The sequence below is a fragment of the Tupaia chinensis genome, unplaced genomic scaffold (assembly GCF_000334495.1).
Source record: "Tupaia chinensis unplaced genomic scaffold, TupChi_1.0 Scaffold141231_1, whole genome shotgun sequence".
In the NCBI taxonomy this organism is placed as follows: domain Eukaryota; kingdom Metazoa; phylum Chordata; class Mammalia; order Scandentia; family Tupaiidae; genus Tupaia; species Tupaia belangeri.
In genome coordinates, this window is record NW_006201094.1 from 1414162 (window position 1) to 1433692 (window position 19531).

General features: G+C 40.9%; 1 protein-coding gene across 1 annotated transcript in view; it reads right to left on the reverse strand.

The window, feature by feature from the left end:
• Window positions 1-19531, reverse strand: part of ATP13A5 (ATPase 13A5) — a 109735-nt gene that overhangs the window by 41182 nt on the left and 49022 nt on the right. Inside the window, exons 11-17 of the mRNA XM_027766128.1 lie at window positions 18610-18671; window positions 14807-14957; window positions 12092-12178; window positions 10656-10812; window positions 8237-8354; window positions 2162-2286; window positions 1210-1370 (exon numbers count right to left, since the gene is read on the reverse strand). Of these exons, the coding sequence (XP_027621929.1) occupies window positions 1210-1370; window positions 2162-2286; window positions 8237-8354; window positions 10656-10812; window positions 12092-12178; window positions 14807-14957; window positions 18610-18671 (861 nt within the window). The remainder of the gene's footprint in view (window positions 1-1209; window positions 1371-2161; window positions 2287-8236; window positions 8355-10655; window positions 10813-12091; window positions 12179-14806; window positions 14958-18609; window positions 18672-19531) is intronic.

Below are 19531 nucleotides of genomic sequence, written 5' to 3' on the forward strand. Positions count from 1 at the left end.
TCACAAGGAAATAAGGACCAGAAATCTGCAGAGAGCTTGGAGAGAACTGTCTTCGTTCACAGTCCATGTGACAGAAGTTAGAGCCAAGTTAACCCACTTGTGCACAGGCAAGGGGGAGGGCTGCACTGTAGTCATGCAGTTAAATTGTGCCATTCGTGTCCTTCCTTCACACACTCCTGATGGCACAAAGGCCCTCTCTATACTTTGCAACCTAATCTGAAAGGCTGGTGAGACTGAAGGAAAGGTGCACCTGGAAAGCCATCTTTCTGAATTCACACAGCAGCATTAGGTGCTGCCCCTACTAATGGCATGTCAGGCTGTAGCCCATTCTCATCGTAAGAAAGACTATTCTGTCATAAGAGCACAAGAAGCTTGCTATCAGGAGAAGCATTACACACGTTAAGTACATGTTATAGACACGGGACCACCGAAATGCTCTTAGATTTGTGTAGACTCAAACATACCGGAGTCTGGTTTCCTGCTCTGCAACTCATCAGTTCATGGTTTTGGCAAGCGTCCTTCTCTGACCCCAGCTTCCTCATTTGTAAAATGAATAGTTTGCCTAATGCATGTGGTTACTGCGAGGATCAAATGGGAAGTATAGCTGTAAATCAGTAGGTCTCAACCAGGAATGCACATTGGGATCCTTGGGAAAAGAAGTGAGGCCAGTTCCCATCCCAGATGTTCTAATTTAGTTGGTGCTACCTGCATTGGGGAAGCTGGAAAACTCTCCCAGGTGATTTTAATGTGCAGCCAGAGCTGGGAAGTGGTGGAAATGCTTTGCAAACTGTTGAACTCTGGATGGATGTGAGGGGTGATTATTGTGATGACTTCTTTATTTATTTGTTTATTTTTTGGAGAGGTTTTTGCTATAGGGCGCGTGCGCTCGCCAGACAGGCAGAGACAGAGAAACAGAAAGCGAGAAATCACCCCCCAGGGGGGATGGCCACGCCGCAATCCCTTCTCCTCCATTCTCCTCTCGGGATCTTGGGCACGCACGCACTCGCGCCCGGCATGTGTTTCAAGCCACCGGGTCCAGGACGCGAACCGCGGTCAACTACGTGGGAGTCTAGCAACATAGCCATTATGCTAACTGCTGGTTCCCTACTGTGATGACTTCTAAAACCAGGAGAAGGCTGTGCAGTGCCGAGGCTGTGTTCTGTTACTATTAGCTCAGGCCCACAGAGGGGCCTTCTAACATTTGCTCACATTTTTCTCACGTCTAGGCTCTTGGTTCTCTACCAGCTGCCAGGTCACAGAAGCAGGAGCAAACTCTTCTGGTTCATTGGCTTCAACAATGATCACTTGGCTGCTTTGAGGAATCATTTCAGAATTCTTTGCAACTGTAATAGCTGTTTGAAGGTTGTCACCTGAAAGACAAACAAACTTTGCATTATGTGCAAACCTCCACTCAGTAACCAGAATTGAGATCTCCCTCCTCTACTTTGTTTGGTGTTCTTTGGGAACATTTATTACTTTTTATGTTATTTTATAACCAGCAGTCTTCCTCTCTGCCCAAGATTACCTTCCTCTAGTGGCCAACTATTGTGTTCTCATCCCCCTCCTACGCTAAGTAACACCGTGTCCTGTCCTTGGGTATTTCCAAAACATGCCTGCATGAATAGAGAAATGTTTAAGCTCTTTATGACAGACCAGTCCTCTGGAGACAGCTCTTGGTGGGGAATACAACATATCCTAGCCTGTGAGCATAATATCCACCTCAGGACCTGGATTCCTGTAAAGCAGAGCAAAGAACACTTAGGGCTGGGCCACACGTGGGTTTGATGATCATAACCAGGCCTGGCCCTCTGATCCTGGACTGTTGACTAGAATCTCACATCCTTTACAGAGATCACACGGATTCTTGATGAGAGCACATCCGTTTTCATATTTAACACTTCCTGTGAGCCTGTTAATACTGTGTAGAGATCCTGGGTAGAAGGAATAGGCCTTGGATAAAAAGATTTGGGATATGTTCTCTCACTCTAAAGCTCCTGGCAGTGTCAGGACCCTACACAGGTAACTGGACCATGGGGGACAAACTCAACAGCAGAATACTTCTCTTTTTGCCTCTGTCACATAAACACATTCAGCTCACATGCCTTTTTTCTTATGTCTGAGATAGAATCAACTTGTCAGTCCTCTAGCAATACACACATACCTGTAATCATCACAGTCCTGATGTGAGCTTCTTTCAGTTCCTTCAAGACTGGTTTGGTTTCCCGTTTCAAGCGATTCTCCATAATGAGAAGTCCCAGAAATGTTAACTCTGACTCCACTTTTTCCCTTTGGTTGAGGAAAACAATCAATAATAAAGTGTATTTATGTAGTCTCGCCAGTGAGGTTTATTTCTTCTTTTAAAAAGCTCTTTCTGGGGCTAGCAGGTGGTGTGGTTGTTAAGGTGCTAGATTCCCACATGGCCAACTGTGGTTCGAGTTCTGGATCTGGCAGCTTGTGTTCTCACGTTCTCTCCCTCTCTCTCTCTCTCTCTGTGTGTGTGTGTGTGTGTGTGTGTGTGTGTGTGGTCAAATTAAAAATAAGTAACTAATAAATAAGTATTTTAAAAATAAAAAGCTCTTTTAAGTTTTACAAATGTAATACATATACATGTTTAAAATACCTAAGAAAAACTGGGCACTTCTAAGGAAATCCTGTCTCCAGTGTTCCTTATAATAGTTCCTGTCTCCATACCACCTCACCCCTCTCCTCTCTGAGGCAACTACGTGTAAATATTTTGCTGAATTTTCAAATTTTCAACACCATTTAAAAAAACATAATGTGCTTATCTTCTAACTCTTCTGTTAGTTTTTAAAAGACTGTTAATTAGATATTCATACATATGTATATATATTTTTTAATTTTCAAGAACTTTATCTTTTGATTTGAGCTCACAGTCATTTCAGTTTATGTGACTGACATTAAGTACATGCTACATACAAGACATTGTGGTAATAGTGCATATGGGATTATTCAGTACATATATGGTATCAGTCAGAACCCGAAAGAGTTTTCAGAATTTGAATTTGGGGCTTTGGAGTCTAATTGGTTTACATTAAAGTCCTACATTTATATAGGACTTCCTCTCTGAGATAGAATAAATCTCAGATGGTTTTTTTAAAAAGTAAATTTAAGGGCCAGGAACTTTTCCTGATTATTCATTGTTCATTTTGTCTGGTCAGAGTGGGGTTAAGATTGCAGGGAGAGCAGAAGGGAAAGGAGAGGGAACCTAAGGATTAAACTTCTCTGCATACTGTCAGTTAATTGCCCAGTGTTCAGCCCTAAATCTCAGTTCCACCATTCGTAGCACATGTCAAGTTTGAGTCTCAGCCCCTCTGGGGTGCTACATGGTGAGCCAGCTTTCTTCATGCCCTCTCTCTCTTTGGCCATGTGTATTTCTATAACTTCTTCCCTGTGGATCCAGTTACCACTCCCCCACCTACTTTATACCTTATAGGTTTGTGTTGCAATCTCAGATCTGCACTTAACACTTCTCTAGTTTCTTTTTATAGTTTCTTTACTATCATGGTAGTAGGATTTGAGAAGGAGAGAAAAACATGTGGTCAGTAAGCTTTCTTTACGAGAAAGATCAGAATTAGGTTTCTGAAATATAATTCAAACTTGCATGAGAACACAATTAAGAAACCTCTCTCTGGAGAAGAGTAAAAAGTGCTATATCATTCACTCAAAAGTCCATTTACTGCACAACTATTAATACTTTGTTTTAGATATTACATTAGACATTTGGTGACTACTTATATAATAAGCTGTGAGTCTTGTCTTGGTGATCTCAATGCATATAATAAAAGAAAATCTACCTTAATATAGAATTCATTGAAGAGTCTTCACACTGTTTAACTTCATCATTTTATATTAGAAATTAGATTAATATTTTCTCATTAACTAAAGCTAAATAAAGATGCAAAAATCTTCCCACAAATTTTTCTGTTTTCTTTTATTGTTTGTTTCATATAGCTTTTTATTTTGTTTTTAGCTGCTTTATTGCAGTATAATTGTCATAAAAATCTGCACATATTTAATGTATACAATTTGGTCCATTTGAACACATGGATATATCTATGAAACCATCCAAAACTCAAGGTAGTAAGAATATCCATCACTTCCAGAAGGTTCCTCCTGCCTCTGTTTGTTTGTTTTAATTTGTTTTTTAGTGGTAAAAATGCTTGATATCTCTTAGTATTTAAAATGTACAATACAGTATTATTAACTATAGACACTACGTTGTACAGCAAATCTCTAGAACATATTCATTTTGCATGAATCAAACTTTATACCCATGAACAATAACTTTCCACTTCTCCTTTCCCCGAGCCCTGAAAATTACCATTCTTCTCTCTGCTTCTATAAATTTGACTATTTTAAATATCTCATAAGATTAGGATCATGCAGTGTTCATTCTTTTATGCCTGTCTTATTTCACTTGTCACAATGTCCCCTGTGCCTTCCATCTTGCCCATATGACAGTATTTCCTTCGTTTTGAAGACTGAATAATATTCCATTTATGAATATGTAGTATAGTCTTTATCCATTCATATCTTGATTATTGTGAACAATTCTGCATTGAACATGGGAGTACAGATACCTTTATGATGTCCTCATTTTAATTATTTTGGATGTATACCAAAAAGTAAGATTGTAGAATTGCTGGATCACATGGTAATTCTATTTTAATTTTTGGAAGAACCTCCATGCTGTTTTCTACAGTACACACTATTTTAATTCCATTCAACAGTTTACCAGGGTTCCAGTGTCTCCACACTTAACTGAAACTTAACTTCCTTAAATACCTATTTTAACAGGCATGAGATGATCTCATTGTGGTTTTGATTTACATTTCCCTGAAAATTAGTAAACTGAAGTGATTTTCATATACCTATTGGCCATTACTATGTCTTTTGGGGGGGAGAAGGGGAGAATTGTCTATTAGATCTTTTGCTCATTTTAAAATCAGGTTATTTATTTATTTATTTTGTACTGTGTTCCTTATACATTTTAGATATTATTTTTTTCTTATCAGATGTATGGTTTGCAAATATTTTCCCCATTCTATAGGTTGCTGTTTCACTCCATTGATTGTTTCTTTTACTGTGTGAAGCTTTTTAGCTTAATATCTACATGCAAAAAAATAAAATTGGATTCTTATACCATACACAAAAATAATCTCAAAATGGATTAAGGACTTAAACTTAAATCTGGAACTGTGACATTCCTAGAGAAAAACATAGGCAGAATTTTCTAGACAGTCTTGGCAATGATTCCTTGGATGTGACACCAAAATCAAAATAGACAAATGTTTTTTTGTTTCTATTTTATCTCTCTTCCCTTGCTCACTGCTTCAGGCATTTTGGTTTTTTTGCTACTATGTAACATTTCCAGCAACACCTGTGTAAGGGAAATTATATTTGCTATTTTTTTCCCTACATTATATTTGCTATTTTTGTCCCTACAGTGCTCCTCTTTTGGATATCTGCATGCCTTGCTTTATTTTATTCAAATTTATATTCAAAGTGTCACTTGTCAGAGGATTTCCTTATCACCCCAAGCAAAATAATAACACTCTTGCTTTTTATTAAAATTCTCTGAACTCATTTTATTATTTTTAAGAGCATTTAAGAACTACTAGTGAGACAATATTTTGTAGATTTATTTTATTATGTACAAGGATATAAGATCTGTGAGGCCACAATTATTTTATTTACTTCTAAATTAATCCTCAATTCCTTGAGCATATAATACATAATAAAGTTTGATAGAAATGTGTTAAACCAATGAGGCATTAATTTTGATGTTCTATTTTTTTAGTTTGGGGTGATTTTATATATATTTTTTTATGACTTTAATTTTTCAAAATGTTCTTGATTTTCCTAATTGGAATATTTTTCTTAATATAATTTGTCTTTAAAAACAAACAAACTCTTGGGAACCAGTAGTTAACATAATGGCTATGTCGCTGGACTCCCACATAGTCGACCACAGTTCGCATCCTGGACCCGGTGGCTTAAAACTCACGCCAGGCGCGTGTGCGTGCGTGCCCAAGATCCCAGGAGGAGAATGGAGGAGAAGGGATTGCGGCATGACCATCCCCCCTGGGGGGTGATTTCTCACTTTCTGTCTCTATGTCTCTCTGTCTGTCTGGCGAGAGTATGCGCCCTATAGAGAAAAACTCTCCAAAAAAAAAAATAAAACAAAAAAAAAAAACCAAACTCTTCAACCTGATTAGAAATAGTAAATAAATTCTAACATGAATAATAGGCTCCAGATATTTTCTGGGAAAACTTGGAATAGTTGGAAATGTAGCACATTTTATCTTCATCTACTTGTTTTGTTATATTTGTAATACTGTCTATTGGCTCTTAAATGAGAACAACTCAGCTAAATTTGTATGTGGTAGCTGGGTGATGGCAACACTCCATCACTAGCTACATAAATCTTTCCTTCATACATGACCTTATAATTTGTTATTTAAATTTGTGTGTTTGAGAAATTACAAAATCCTATGTGTTATGTGCCTTTATGCTCACTCAAGAATAGCTAACACCTTGAATGTTAAATCTGAGAATGCCATTTATATAGTTCAAAGAGAGCTTTGTGACTCTATTTTGAAAATTAAAATGTCATGACTGAAAGGCTCCCTGTAGATCACCCAGCTTACATTTTATAGATGGAAGAATAGGCACAGAATAAGGAAGAGTCAATGATTACTGGTGATCTTAGAGTCAAGGGACTTGGGTTGCAAAGTAATGTTAAACCAAGGATATCTGTTTCTTAAAGGAAGAGGTTGATTGCATGTAAATGAGGATCTCTCCCAGCAACACAAATCAAACATACGTAACACATATAAGGGGTTTTCAAAAAAAGTTCAGGGACAATGTGAATTATAAAAAAATAATACATGGATTTCATTTTTTTAAAAAAAATTGCCTGAGGATATGTGTACTCTTAAGAGAGAGAAAAAGAGAGAGAGAAATCACTTTCCATATGAGTGATGGTCATGTCATAATTCCTTCTCTCCCATTTCTTATTCCTTTGAGTATTCTGGGCATGCAGGCACATGTGCCTAGTATGTTTCTCAAGTCTCCAGGTCCAGGACTCAACCACACAGTCAGCCATATGGGATCCAGCCATCTTCACTAACACCACTGGCTGACTCAGACTTCAAATATTTTTGCAACAAAATAAATCTGTACTTTAACTCCATTTTTCCATGAACTTTTTCAAATTACCACTAAATTATCTACTATTAAATTTCTACAGCATTTTTTCTACTCTTTGATCATACTTTTAAAATAACCTTTAAAACCTGAAAAACACTAAAAAAAATCTATAGAGTATTCTCTAAGGGCAATTTATTTTTGAAATATAATTTTTAAAATACTGAATTTTATTTCTTTTAAGTAATTTTAAAAAGAAATTTGCCAGAGATCACACGTGCTCACTGGAGAGAGACAGAATTTGTGTGTGTGTGTGTGTGTGTGTGTGTGTGTGTGCGAGAGAGAGAGACAAAGTGAGAAAGCACCTCAGGGGGCATGGGCACACTGCAAGCACTTCTCCAATCTCTCCCTCCTTTTAGGATTTTAGGCATGCATGTAAACATGCCCAATATGTTTCTCAAGCCACCGAGTTTGAGACTCAAACTGCACAGGTCCAGGACTCAGCCACACAGTTAGTTATAAGAGATCCAGCCACCTTAACCACCACGCTACTGGATGGCCCAAGGAATCCAAATTAAGCTCTTTAACTCCCTAAATCTGAAAGAGAAAATAGTATTGAGCCCAGAAAGAAGGCAATTCTAAAAGATCCTGAAAATCTTTTCAAGCACCAATGATATCCTTCTCTCAACCACTGTACATGTGAGATACCCAAGTAAATCAGTCACATAATGCTTTAAGATTGAAGGAATGTTAGCTGGTTTGGGGGCAATAAGAGCTAAAATTAAGGTAGGCGTGGTATAAGTACAGGGCAGAAATAATACGTAGGCATCTGGAAGTCAGACGATCTCAACTGCCATCCTTGTTCTGCCACCACTCAGTATTATGGCCTGAGCAAATTCTCCCCACCCTCACCTATAATTGCCCACTCCCAAATCAGAGGACTGGATGAAATTGATTATCTCCAAGGGTCTTCCTAGTGATTTGAGCTGTCCATTTGTCCATCTCTGTGGTTCATTCACTTCATGCACTCAGAGCCTGATCTACTGCCTATTTCTGAGTTTCTTACCTGGTTAAATGTCCCACTTCTGTAAGCTTCCCCATCGTCAAGGCTTTGTGGGCAAGTGCAATGACACGGAAGCCTTGCACTGTGTAATTCCTCAGTTCCTGTAAAAAATTCTTGGGCACTATCAGGAGAAAGAGAAGAGGTAAGTCTAAGGTCATGCTGAAGGCTGATCAGCAGCACCTAAGCAGGACTCCAGGATGCAGTCATTGTATTTTGTTTTAAGTTTCACTCCATAAACATGCTTTAATAGAAAACTTACAGCTTCAGCAAAGGCCACAATTTCATCAGTGTGTTCTTATACTCTATGGAAATAAATGCCAAAAATGTATCGGTCATCAACAGTGCTATGAACTGAATGTTTATGTCCCTCCACATTTATTTGTTAAAGCTTAGCCCCTACTGTGATAGTATTTGGAGGTAGATTTTTGGAAGTTAATTAGGTTATGAGTATGGAGACATCATGAATGGGATGAATATCCTAAGTAACTACACTTGATGATCTCTCTCCCTATAATGCGAAGATTCAGCAAGAAAGCAGTAGTCAACAAACCAGAAAGCAAGCCCTCACCAGGAATCAAGTTGGCAAGCCCCTGGAATTAGACTTCCTGCCCAGCAGAACTGTGCGAAATAAATGTATGTTGCTTAAGCCACCCCGTTTATGGGGTTTTGTTACAGTAGCTCAGCTGTTAAGACAAACTGGGCATTAAATACACTGACTAGACTCCGTAAGGACAGATCTCAGCACAATTTCTACTTGGATGTAATTAAAGGAACAGCCGATCAAATCAGGGGTTGACAAACCATGGTGCACAGGCCCAATCTGTCCCACTGCTTGTCTTTGTATTAAAGTTTAATTGCGACACAGTCATGTCCATTTATTTGTTTGTTATCTATGGCTGTTTTGGGGCTCCAATGGCAGGACTGAGTGGCTGAGACAGACACTTTATGACCAGAAAAGCTTAAAATATGTACTATCTGGCCTTTCGCAGAACACTTTGCCAAGTCCTGCTTTAGATCATAGATGACACAATACCAAATTTTGTGTATTTTGGCATGGACATCATGATTGCGTTTGGACATTTATAAAATATGTATGGTTTATAATGCTCCTATAAAATTATTAGAAGGATGCATAGCAGCACCACAGGAGGTATAATAGCTTAGGTGGCAAAATAATTAAGTTCTAGTTTCCACTTCACTTCCAACTGGCTCTCCAACCTTGGTCATGTGAAGTCTCTTTTCTGTACCTCAATTTCTCGTCTGTAAAAGGATAAGGTGACAAATCTCTAAGGTCCCATTTATCTCAGGCTTTCTGTAATTCTAAAATATTCCTGGAGGTGGGGATCTAGTTTCAAGAAAGCTCCTGGCTATCCAGTTCTTGAATACAGGAGGTAAATGAGTCGTCAAAGATGGTACTAGAACCTGCCACAGATCAGAAGTTAGGCTAATAGGAAGAACTGGAAAGGCCATCCAAAGAATAACGAGTGGCAAGTGACAAGTCTTACCGATAGAGCAGGAGTGATAGGTACTAGTTTAATTGTGAAGACGGTGCTCACTTAAATCTGTGAGGCTGTAATGAGAAGGCTGGAGTTCATGAGAACTCTAAGAAGATCAAAATTTAAAAGGGGGGAGAGGCACTTCTAAGATGAAAAAAGACTTCAAATAGAGAATTTAAAGCAATCCCTTGCCAAATCTAGAATTCTGTGCACAAGTTGACGGCTATCAGCCATCGTAAGGAAAATATAGATGAAAATCAAGAGGGAAAAAATGCCAATTTTATCCAAATGAACTCATTTGAATGCAGCGATACTCATAAATCTGGCTGCCACTTAGAGAGTGCATATGTGTATAAGACGGAAAAACAATACAAATCAGCTCAAAATCTGGCCCAGAAAGATGAAATTCCTGTGAAATGATCAATTGCCTTGCTCTACTACCATCTAATTTACTCTAATCGCTTTTTTTTCCTGGAAGATTTATTTTTCCTGTGTCCTCCTTCATCGATCTTTCTAAGACCTCGTCAGTGGACCCAGCCCCCCAAACATGACAGAGCACCCTGTCTGCAGAAGTAGTTTAGTCTCCTGACTTCTCTTTTGGGTCCCTCTGAATACTGCTCAATCTCACCCTCCTCTGACCCCTGCTAGCTCCCTGCTTCACTCCTGAGGCTTGCTTCATGGCTCCTTCCCCAGGCTGCATCCTGGTTGTGCTTTCCTAGCTGGGCCATGACGATACCTCTACTCTCCACCTCTGGGCCTCGACGTTACCAGCCCTGCCTTACAGGTCCTCAGGACTCACTTTCTACTGCACCAGAAAACAACCAGCCCTGCGCTCATGGATTATAGAGCTTTATGTATTTCCATGCTTTCTGGGTTTGGTCTTTTAAAATATTTTACCTCTTAAAGAGAAAAGTGTCAGGTAGTACCTGTTTCAGTTCGGCAGAACTGGGCCACCATCTCTGGGGCGCCTTTCATGTAGACATGAACATGATCCTCCCCAGTCAAGTGGGCCATCACGGACATCCTCTGCAAACTTGAGGAGAAGGGAAACTGGCGCAAGACGGTGATGGCTTCCACGGGACTCTACGAGGGCATCAACAAAAGGGAGCTTTAAAGGCTTCTCGGTGATTTTCTACAGATGGACTCAACAAAAAAGGGTTTCGCCTGCAGTGCACTCAGTGACATCACGAGGAAGTCTACTTGTCACAATATTAATATTTTTCTGCTACCTGTGAGGTAACTTTTCAGTAAGTTGCCTGGCCTGCAAAGCCCTTCCCTGGCTGACAGGAGAAACCCTAATCACCCTCCGGAACAAGCTCAGTGGTTATCCCTTCTGTGGTGCTTCCCTCTAAGAAACAGCATTTGCTCCCACCTTAGACTTCCACAGCTCTTTTCTAGTCTTTATTTTAGAATTTGGCGTGTTAGATGGCATGCATTTGTACCTGTGTTGATTTTTCTTTTTATTTTTTTCAAGAGATATTTTTGCTATAGGGTACATACACTCACCAGAGAGACAGAGAGACAGAAAGTGAAAAACACACTCAGGGTGGATGGCCACATCACAATCCCTTCTCCCTTCTTCTCTTGGGATTTTGGGGATGCACATTCACATGTGCCTGGCATGAAGTTGAAGTTGTCAGGTCCAGGACTTGAACCAAGGTCAACTACATGGGAATCCGGTGATGTAACCATTATGCCATCTGCTGGTGCCTCTATGTTGAATTTTCTATCAGTCCATGTGCTCCTCCAATATAGAACCCAGCACATCTAGTTTTCAATCCTAGCACAATGCTCTCGCATACACTGGTACTCAGTGAGTGCTGTGTAAATGAATGGGTAGATTCAGGAATGAAGGAATAACTAAACCACCTACAGGAATGATTACTATATGGCTAAATAATAGAAATATAAAAATAAATCGGGGGGGGGAACAGAAGATGGTGTAGTGGTTACATCTCTGAACTTCCACATAGCCAACCGCAGTTCAAGTCCCAGACCTGGTGGCTTGAAAATCATGCTGTGCACATGTGTATGCATGCCCAGGAACGAAAAAAAATGGGATTGACCCCATAGTATAACAGTTAAGTACTGAGTGGAAGGAGCTCGATCCCTCATGGCTAACCGTAGCTCAAATCCTGGCTCCAGAGACTTGAAACAAATGCGAGGCACATCTGCACACATGCCCAGAACGCTGAGGAAATAGAGAAAAAGGATGGTAGTGTGACTAAGCCTCATGGTGGGGGAAGGCACCTTCTATCCCTCTCTGGCATGCACATGTGCCCTCTGGCATTAGAAAAATTATCATAAGTGAAAGGAGAGTTTTAAGGAAAAGAGGTGCAGGATTGAAAGATGCAAACCATACCTGACTGGCTTTTGGTCCTGGTTTTATTACTATGTTTGAATCTGACATCCCAGATTTGCAAGAGTCTACATTGCGATCTTCCATTTTCTGTTATAAAATGAAAAGATTCATAAGATTCCTTGGAGAAAAATTTTAAAATAAGAAAGAAATATCTCTTATTTGCATAACACTTTAATCTTTTCAAAGCGCTTTTCACTTATTTTTCTTTCAGGCCAATTATCTTCATAGCATCATTGTCAAATTTCTGTTGCGTTGATTTATATTAAAGGTCTTACTGCAGAATGTCAAAAAAAGCCAGAAATACTGTGAATACATCTTAGCTAGAAACTGATGCCAGAAATGCTAGCGAAAGGTCAGCAGTGCTTCCCAAATGTTTGCATCTAGTAATGGGAGGCAGGGAAGGGATGCAGAGGCGATCTGCCCTCCGGGATTGCAGACCACAGTAGCTGTCAGATGAGTTAGGCTTGAGTCCCAAGATTGACATGGTCTTAACTGCTTTGTGCTATATCTGCGCTGCTGGCCTAATTTAGTTAGTGAGAGCCAAGTTCACAAGTTAGGTGCTGGCAAACTCGAAAGCATATTAGAAAGTGGTTTGTATTCTTTTGGATATTATGACAGTAGAAGTTAATACCAGTAAAAGCCAACACTAACCAATACTAAGATATGGGAAAGGCAGTCCTATATGTAAGTTGTAGAGGTCAGAAAATAGAAGATGGCCTCTGATCTTTGATATGCCACTTACCTGTGACATTTCCCTAGATCTCAATGTTCTCTGAAAGGTATTGCTATGTCCTCAAGCGGTAAAATTCTTAAGGATCTACAAAGATTAATCTCTCCACTCCCAATATTTAGTGGGAGCTTTCTAACTACCAAAGGATAGTTAACATGGGACTGCTTCCGGCCCAACTTTAAAATTGAGTTGTCTTGCACTTTTAGGCTTTGTTTGTGGTAAATACAACCGCTATAGTTCTGACAGAGCAATACTAACAATTTAAGTTCACAAACAAGACCTCATCTTATAGGTTATTCGTACAGGTAAATGGATCTTCCTCTGATGGAGAAGGGTCTCTTTTAGGACCAAGGTCAAAATCGCATACAAGAGATCTTCAGAATGTTCATGAAAATGCACATTATGAAAAAAAAATCTATGCATGATTTTCAAAATTTTTGGTACCAAAATAAACTCCTATGGTAATTCCTTTTTTTTTTTTTTTTCACAAAATGTTTAGTCTCCTAGAGTAGTTACAATGACTTTGTGCAACTCAGCTTCATGTCAGTTCCAGTGATGCTGGTAAGGACATTGCTTATAACTAGTACACTGATTCTTCTCCATCAATACCCAGTGAACTGGTTACTGATTCGTCTTTGTGTCAAAAATTTCTCCACAGCAAATGCTCTAGTTGTATCTTGCTGATATCAGAAATTTCCTTTTTTACTAGGTTTCCCCTTTTATTGATTCGGCTTCTAGCTAAAATTAGCATACTCTACATCGTTACATTAGCTTCTTTGTGAGGAGTGCTTCATGTACCGGCTTGCGTTTATTTCCATTCTTTCAAAGTATGTTTAACCACTGTTGGGTATTTTATGTATCATTGTAAGTAGCTTTTAAACGCTTTGGGAAAGTGGTAGATTGTAATTAATTGATTAATGAATGGAGACCTTCTACTATCTGGCACTTCATAGTGCTCAAAGCCCCTACGGGCTCATAATCTCAATGCTGACCACAGGTCAGTGAAGTTGAGAGATAATTAAAGGACGCCAAGTAGTGGCTCTTCATGTGAGATCACTCAGCTGGAGTGTGGAGGGTGAGGTCTCTTCACTGTGTCATGGCAGCCTCCAGGACAGGCATGTTCCCTGAGTTGCCATCACACTCAACTCAGAAAGCTGAACCATGTGGTACAAGATTGTTCCAGCTTGGTGTCTAGACCTGTGCTACACCACAGAGTAACTACCAGCTACTTGCAGTTTGATAAACTTAAATGAACTAAAATGAACCAAAATTAAAAATTCAGTTCCTCAGTTACATAGCAACATTTCAAGTGCTCAGTAGCCACGTAGGAACTGCTTTAGACTAATGGTTCTCTGACAGTGTTTTGGAGAACATTCGTACCTTGTTATGGCCTGTCTAGAAAGTTTTTTTTTTTTTTTTGAGAGTTTTTTGCTGTAGGGCATGTGCACTCTCCAAAAACACATAGAGATAGAAAGTGAGAAATCACCTCCCAGGAGGGATGGTCACTCCACAATCCCTTCTCCATTCTCCTCTCAGGATCTTGGGCATGCATGCACACGTGCTCAGCATGAGTTTAAGCCACTGGGTCTGGGACTCGGACCACAGTCAACTACAGGGGAGTCCAGTGACATAACCATTATGGCAACTGCTGGTCCCCTGTCTAGAAGGTTTTTGAGGTGAATGCTACATGTCATATTTCCTCTTGAATGGTCACAATATACCACAGTATATTAAAGAAATTCTACAGCCAAAAATATATTTAAATCTGTTTAATTAGCAGTTCCCAAATTTAGAGAACTAGGGTTCCATGTTACACTCATTAACAGAGCTCTGGGAGCAGAGATTGGGAAACTCTGGTAGGATTGAACCTTCATGTATACATTTTTATGACTATTCTCTGGGATTTTTAATCAAAGAAAAGCTGCAGCTCTCCCAGTAAGGATTCTTCACACTCTCCCATTCAATGAAACACACTACCACCTTACCCAAGCAGTCCCCTCAAACATTTTGAGGTCCAGAGGGTCTCCCTGGATGGTCCCATTGAGAAGGATCAGGGAATGGCAACTGGCCATGGCTGCGCACAGTGGGCTCCATGGCAAAGCCTTACCCGAGGCAAAGCTGTGGACTTCCTGGAAACTGGTAGAAAAGATAGTAAGTTAAAGTCTTCAATAAAATTAGTTTACATGCTGTGCCACTTAAATCTTACTCAGGTAGAGCTTCAGTCACCTAACTCTTAATGCTCAAAACCCTCAAGGACTCCCACGGTCTGGGTGGTAACGTCCAGACTCCTTGGCCTTCCACTCACTGTCATCTGCTCCAGCTCTACCTCCCAACAGCTCCTACTCCTGCTAACACCCTTCTGTCCTGGATTCTAGAGTTGAATCAAACTTTTCTATGTCCCTGCTTGTCCAGGGAATTCCCTGCCTTTGAGCTCCTGCTCACTTGGTTTCCTTCTCTCTCTCTCTCTCTCTCTCTCTCTCTCTCTCTCTCTCTTTCTTTCTTTTTCTTTCTTTCTTTATCTTTTTCTTTTTCTCTTTCTTCCTCCCTTCCTTCCTTTCTTTCTTCATTCTTTCTTCTTTCTTCCATTCTTTCTTTCTTTCTTCTTTTGTTCTCTTTTTCCTTATCTTTTCTTCTTTCTTTCTTTCTTTCTTTCTTTCTTTCTTTCTTTCTTTCTTTCTTTTTCTTCTTTCTTTTTTCTTTCATTTTGAACCAGAGTATTCTGCCTGCAAAATGTTTTATAAAACTTTTTTCTGAGAAAGATGTAAATTTTTTTTTTTTTCCTTCACAAAGTTTGGCCAACCAATAGCATCATTTCAGAGTCCCTGGCTAGAATGTCAGGGAACTGGGGAACTTACCAGGTTCCATGAAAGCAGCCCACATACTCCCAGTGTTGTGGAAGGCACATGAGTTTGGAGCTGCACCTGAAAACTCCATTTTGCTGACTAGAGAGCTGCATACCCTAGGCAGGAAGTACCCAGGTAGTGAGGTAGCAGGGATAGAAGAGGAGCTGACCTGGCGGGTATAGGCAAGTGAAAGCACGCATGTCTCTGAAGCACTCCTCACCACGCAGCCCTTTGGAGTCTGTCCCCACTCCCTGAAACTTCCAACCTGGACATCGCACCTCTAACACCTCTTTCTTTCTCTTTGACAGTGCGGGCTGGCATAGTTTACTCTTCTCTCTTCCCGCCTGAGAGCTGATAGTGAATGTGTCTGATTGTTTCTTCTCCCCAGCAAGCTTCAAAATGTTTCAGGCAAGGGACCAGCAGTTAGCGTAATGGCTATGTCGCTGGACTCCCATGTAGTCGACCGTGGTTTGAGTCCCGGACCCGGTGGCTTAAACTCACGCCGGGCGCGAGTGCGTGCGTGCCCAAGATCCCAAGAGGAGAGTAGAGGAGAAGGGATTGCGGCGTGGCCATCCCCCCTGGGGGGTGATTTCCTGCTTTCTGTCTCTCTGTCTCTCTCTGTCTGTCTGGCGAGCGCACGCGTCCTATAGCAAAAACCTCTCAAAAAAAAAAAAAGTAAAATATTTCAGGCAAGAGAAGGAAATGGAGGGGGGCAAAACTGCAACCATCTTTTCCCTCTGGTACTCTTCTGGCCAATAGAGGCCTTGTCTGTCTGGACACAAGGCTGGCCAGGACACCCAGGCAGCCAGAAGCAGAAACACGTGAATAGGACTGGAGCCCAGGAAGCCCCTCGAAAACCAGTCAAGAGCGCTCTTCTGCAGTATCACCCTACCTGTCTGCTGTCAGGTGTGCTGCACCTGGCTGGCTCAGCTTCTTCGGGAGCCCCTGAAGGATCCTTTCTCTGACTGACAGCATCTCAGTCACTGTTTAGAGCCCAGATAAAGTATCCAGAACTTAGAAGTAGAGGCCATGATCATTCAGGCTGAGAAGGCAAGTCTTCACCCGGAAGGAAGGAGCTGGCAGCTCAGGGACACTCTCTGGGAATGAATCCTTCCTCCCTCTCCAGCTCGGCTTTGGGGTAGGCATTTATGTGACTGTCCTCTTCTCTTCCTAGAGCCAGTGCTGGTCCATGTCTGTACAGTCTCTAGACACGCATCCTTCAAAACCCATCTCAAGTGCCATCTTCTTCAGGTGGCTTTTCTTGACTCATGAAATTTCAAAATTAATTTCTCCTTTACTCACCACATTATTATAAAAGCGCTGAAACTCACGCCGGGCGCGAGTGCGTGCGTGCCCAAGATCCCAAGAGGAGAGTAGAGGAGAAGGGATTGCGGCGTGGCCATCCCCCCTGGGGGGTGATTTCCTGCTTTCTGTCTCTCTGTCTCTCTCTGTCTGTCTGGCGAGCGCACGCGTCCTATAGCAAAAACCTCTCAAAAAAAAAAAAAGTAAAATATTTCAGGCAAGAGAAGGAAATGGAGGGGGGCAAAACTGCAACCATCTTTTCCCTCTGGTACTCTTCTGGCCAATAGAGGCCTTGTCTGTCTGGACACAAGGCTGGCCAGGACACCCAGGCAGCCAGAAGCAGAAACACGTGAATAGGACTGGAGCCCAGGAAGCCCCTCGAAAACCAGTCAAGAGCGCTCTTCTGCAGTATCACCCTACCTGTCTGCTGTCAGGTGTGCTGCACCTGGCTGGCTCAGCTTCTTCGGGAGCCCCTGAAGGATCCTTTCTCTGACTGACAGCATCTCAGTCACTGTTTAGAGCCCAGATAAAGTATCCAGAACTTAGAAGTAGAGGCCATGATCATTCAGGCTGAGAAGGCAAGTCTTCACCCGGAAGGAAGGAGCTGGCAGCTCAGGGACACTCTCTGGGAATGAATCCTTCCTCCCTCTCCAGCTCGGCTTTGGGGTAGGCATTTATGTGACTGTCCTCTTCTCTTCCTAGAGCCAGTGCTGGTCCATGTCTGTACAGTCTCTAGACACGCATCCTTCAAAACCCATCTCAAGTGCCATCTTCTTCAGGTGGCTTTTCTTGACTCATGAAATTTCAAAATTAATTTCTCCTTTACTCACCACATTATTATAAAAGTCAGGACTGCTTGTTATAGAAAGCAATGTTTACTGCTCCTTCTTCTCTCTCCTGATGTTTCTGCCTTAATAGTAACAGTTTTCAAGGCCTGCATTGTACCTTGGAGGTGGGAGTACTGACACCGTTTTATGTCTCTCAACAGTGGACTCCACAAGGTTGGAGACAGAGCGCTTCTTTTTGGATTCCCCCATCACACCTGCCCATACTAGCCACTCACAAAGTTGTTATTTATTTTTTTTACATTTTTTTTTCAGCCACAGGGCATATGCTCTCACTGAAGAGAGAGAGAGAGAAATGGAAAGTGAGAAATCAACTCCTAGGGTTGATGGTACTCTCTTCTCTTCCACTCTCCTCCTGGTATTTTTTTTTTTTGGCACACATGCACATGTGCATGACATAATTTTCAAGCCTCCAGGTCCTGGACTTGAACCACAGTCAGCCATGTGAAAGTCCAGAGTCCTAACCAGCATGCCACCTGCCTGTCCTAGCTGTTGATGTTTTTAATTAAGCAGAATCTTGATTACACTCTTTGCTCCTCAATTTATTCATTCAGCTCCTTAATTATGCACCTCATTCTATTTCATTTTTTCAAGTGGAGTTCGAAGATGTTCTTTCCCCGTCTGTTTCTGAATTTAGGCCTCAGTTAATTAAACAAGTAAGAATAATTGGGAGCTGGTTCCAAGCCAATTATCATATATATTGTATGTGACATCTATCCCTCAACACCAGAAAGATAGATTTGAGCTTCACCAAATGAACCTGCCAATCATAACTTCTACCTTGACTTGGGGACCTACCGGTTGTCAGCAGTAGGGACAGTGCCCCAGAGATCCAGCCCATCTTCGGTAAGAGTGCCAGTCTGAATAAGAATTAGAACTGGTATTAACATCAAACTTAAAGCTCTTCATTATATCACACTTTAAACAAAATACGGTTTCCAAGAAATTACTGTAGACCGAGTTGTTCAAATCTCTGATCATTAAGTTTGAAAGTAAGATTCAGCAGGGGGTACATGACCCCCAAAAGATCAAGTTGATAGGTGGTCCTGGTAACTATGACAACAAGATGCAAGTGTTTTGCTTTAGTTTTGTTCACGTATTGTTGTGACTGTCACTGTTGTTGAATGACAGAGGTTCAATACACGGAAATTCAAGCAGAACCAGTTTGAGTTTGACTTTTTAGTTGGCACCTGCTGTCTTCCCAAAGCAGAACTCAGAATAGATACATTATAGGGAACCAGCAGTTAGCATAATGGCTATGTCGCTGGACTCCCACGTAGTCGACCGTGGTTCGCATCCTGGACCCGGTGGCTTAAAACTCACGCCAGGTGCATGTGCGTGTGTGCCCAAGATCCCGAGAGGAGAATGGAGGAGAAGGGATTGCAGCGTGACCATCCCCTCTGGGGGGTGATTTCTCACTTTCTGTCTCTATATCTCTCTCTGTCTGGCGAGTGCACGTGCCCTATAGCGAAAACCTCTCCAAAAAAAAAAAAAGAATAGATACATTATATATATGATGTGTGTGTATATATAATATGTATAATTATATCTGTATACACACATTATATATACATAACATATATATTATATATAATGTGTATATATATATAATGTGTGTGTGTATATATATAATTTTAAGGACTGTAGTTCACAATTTGCCATCTGCTTTGTGGTAATTTTCTAAAAATATGGGTGACATGGTGACTGCCTAGATTGATAA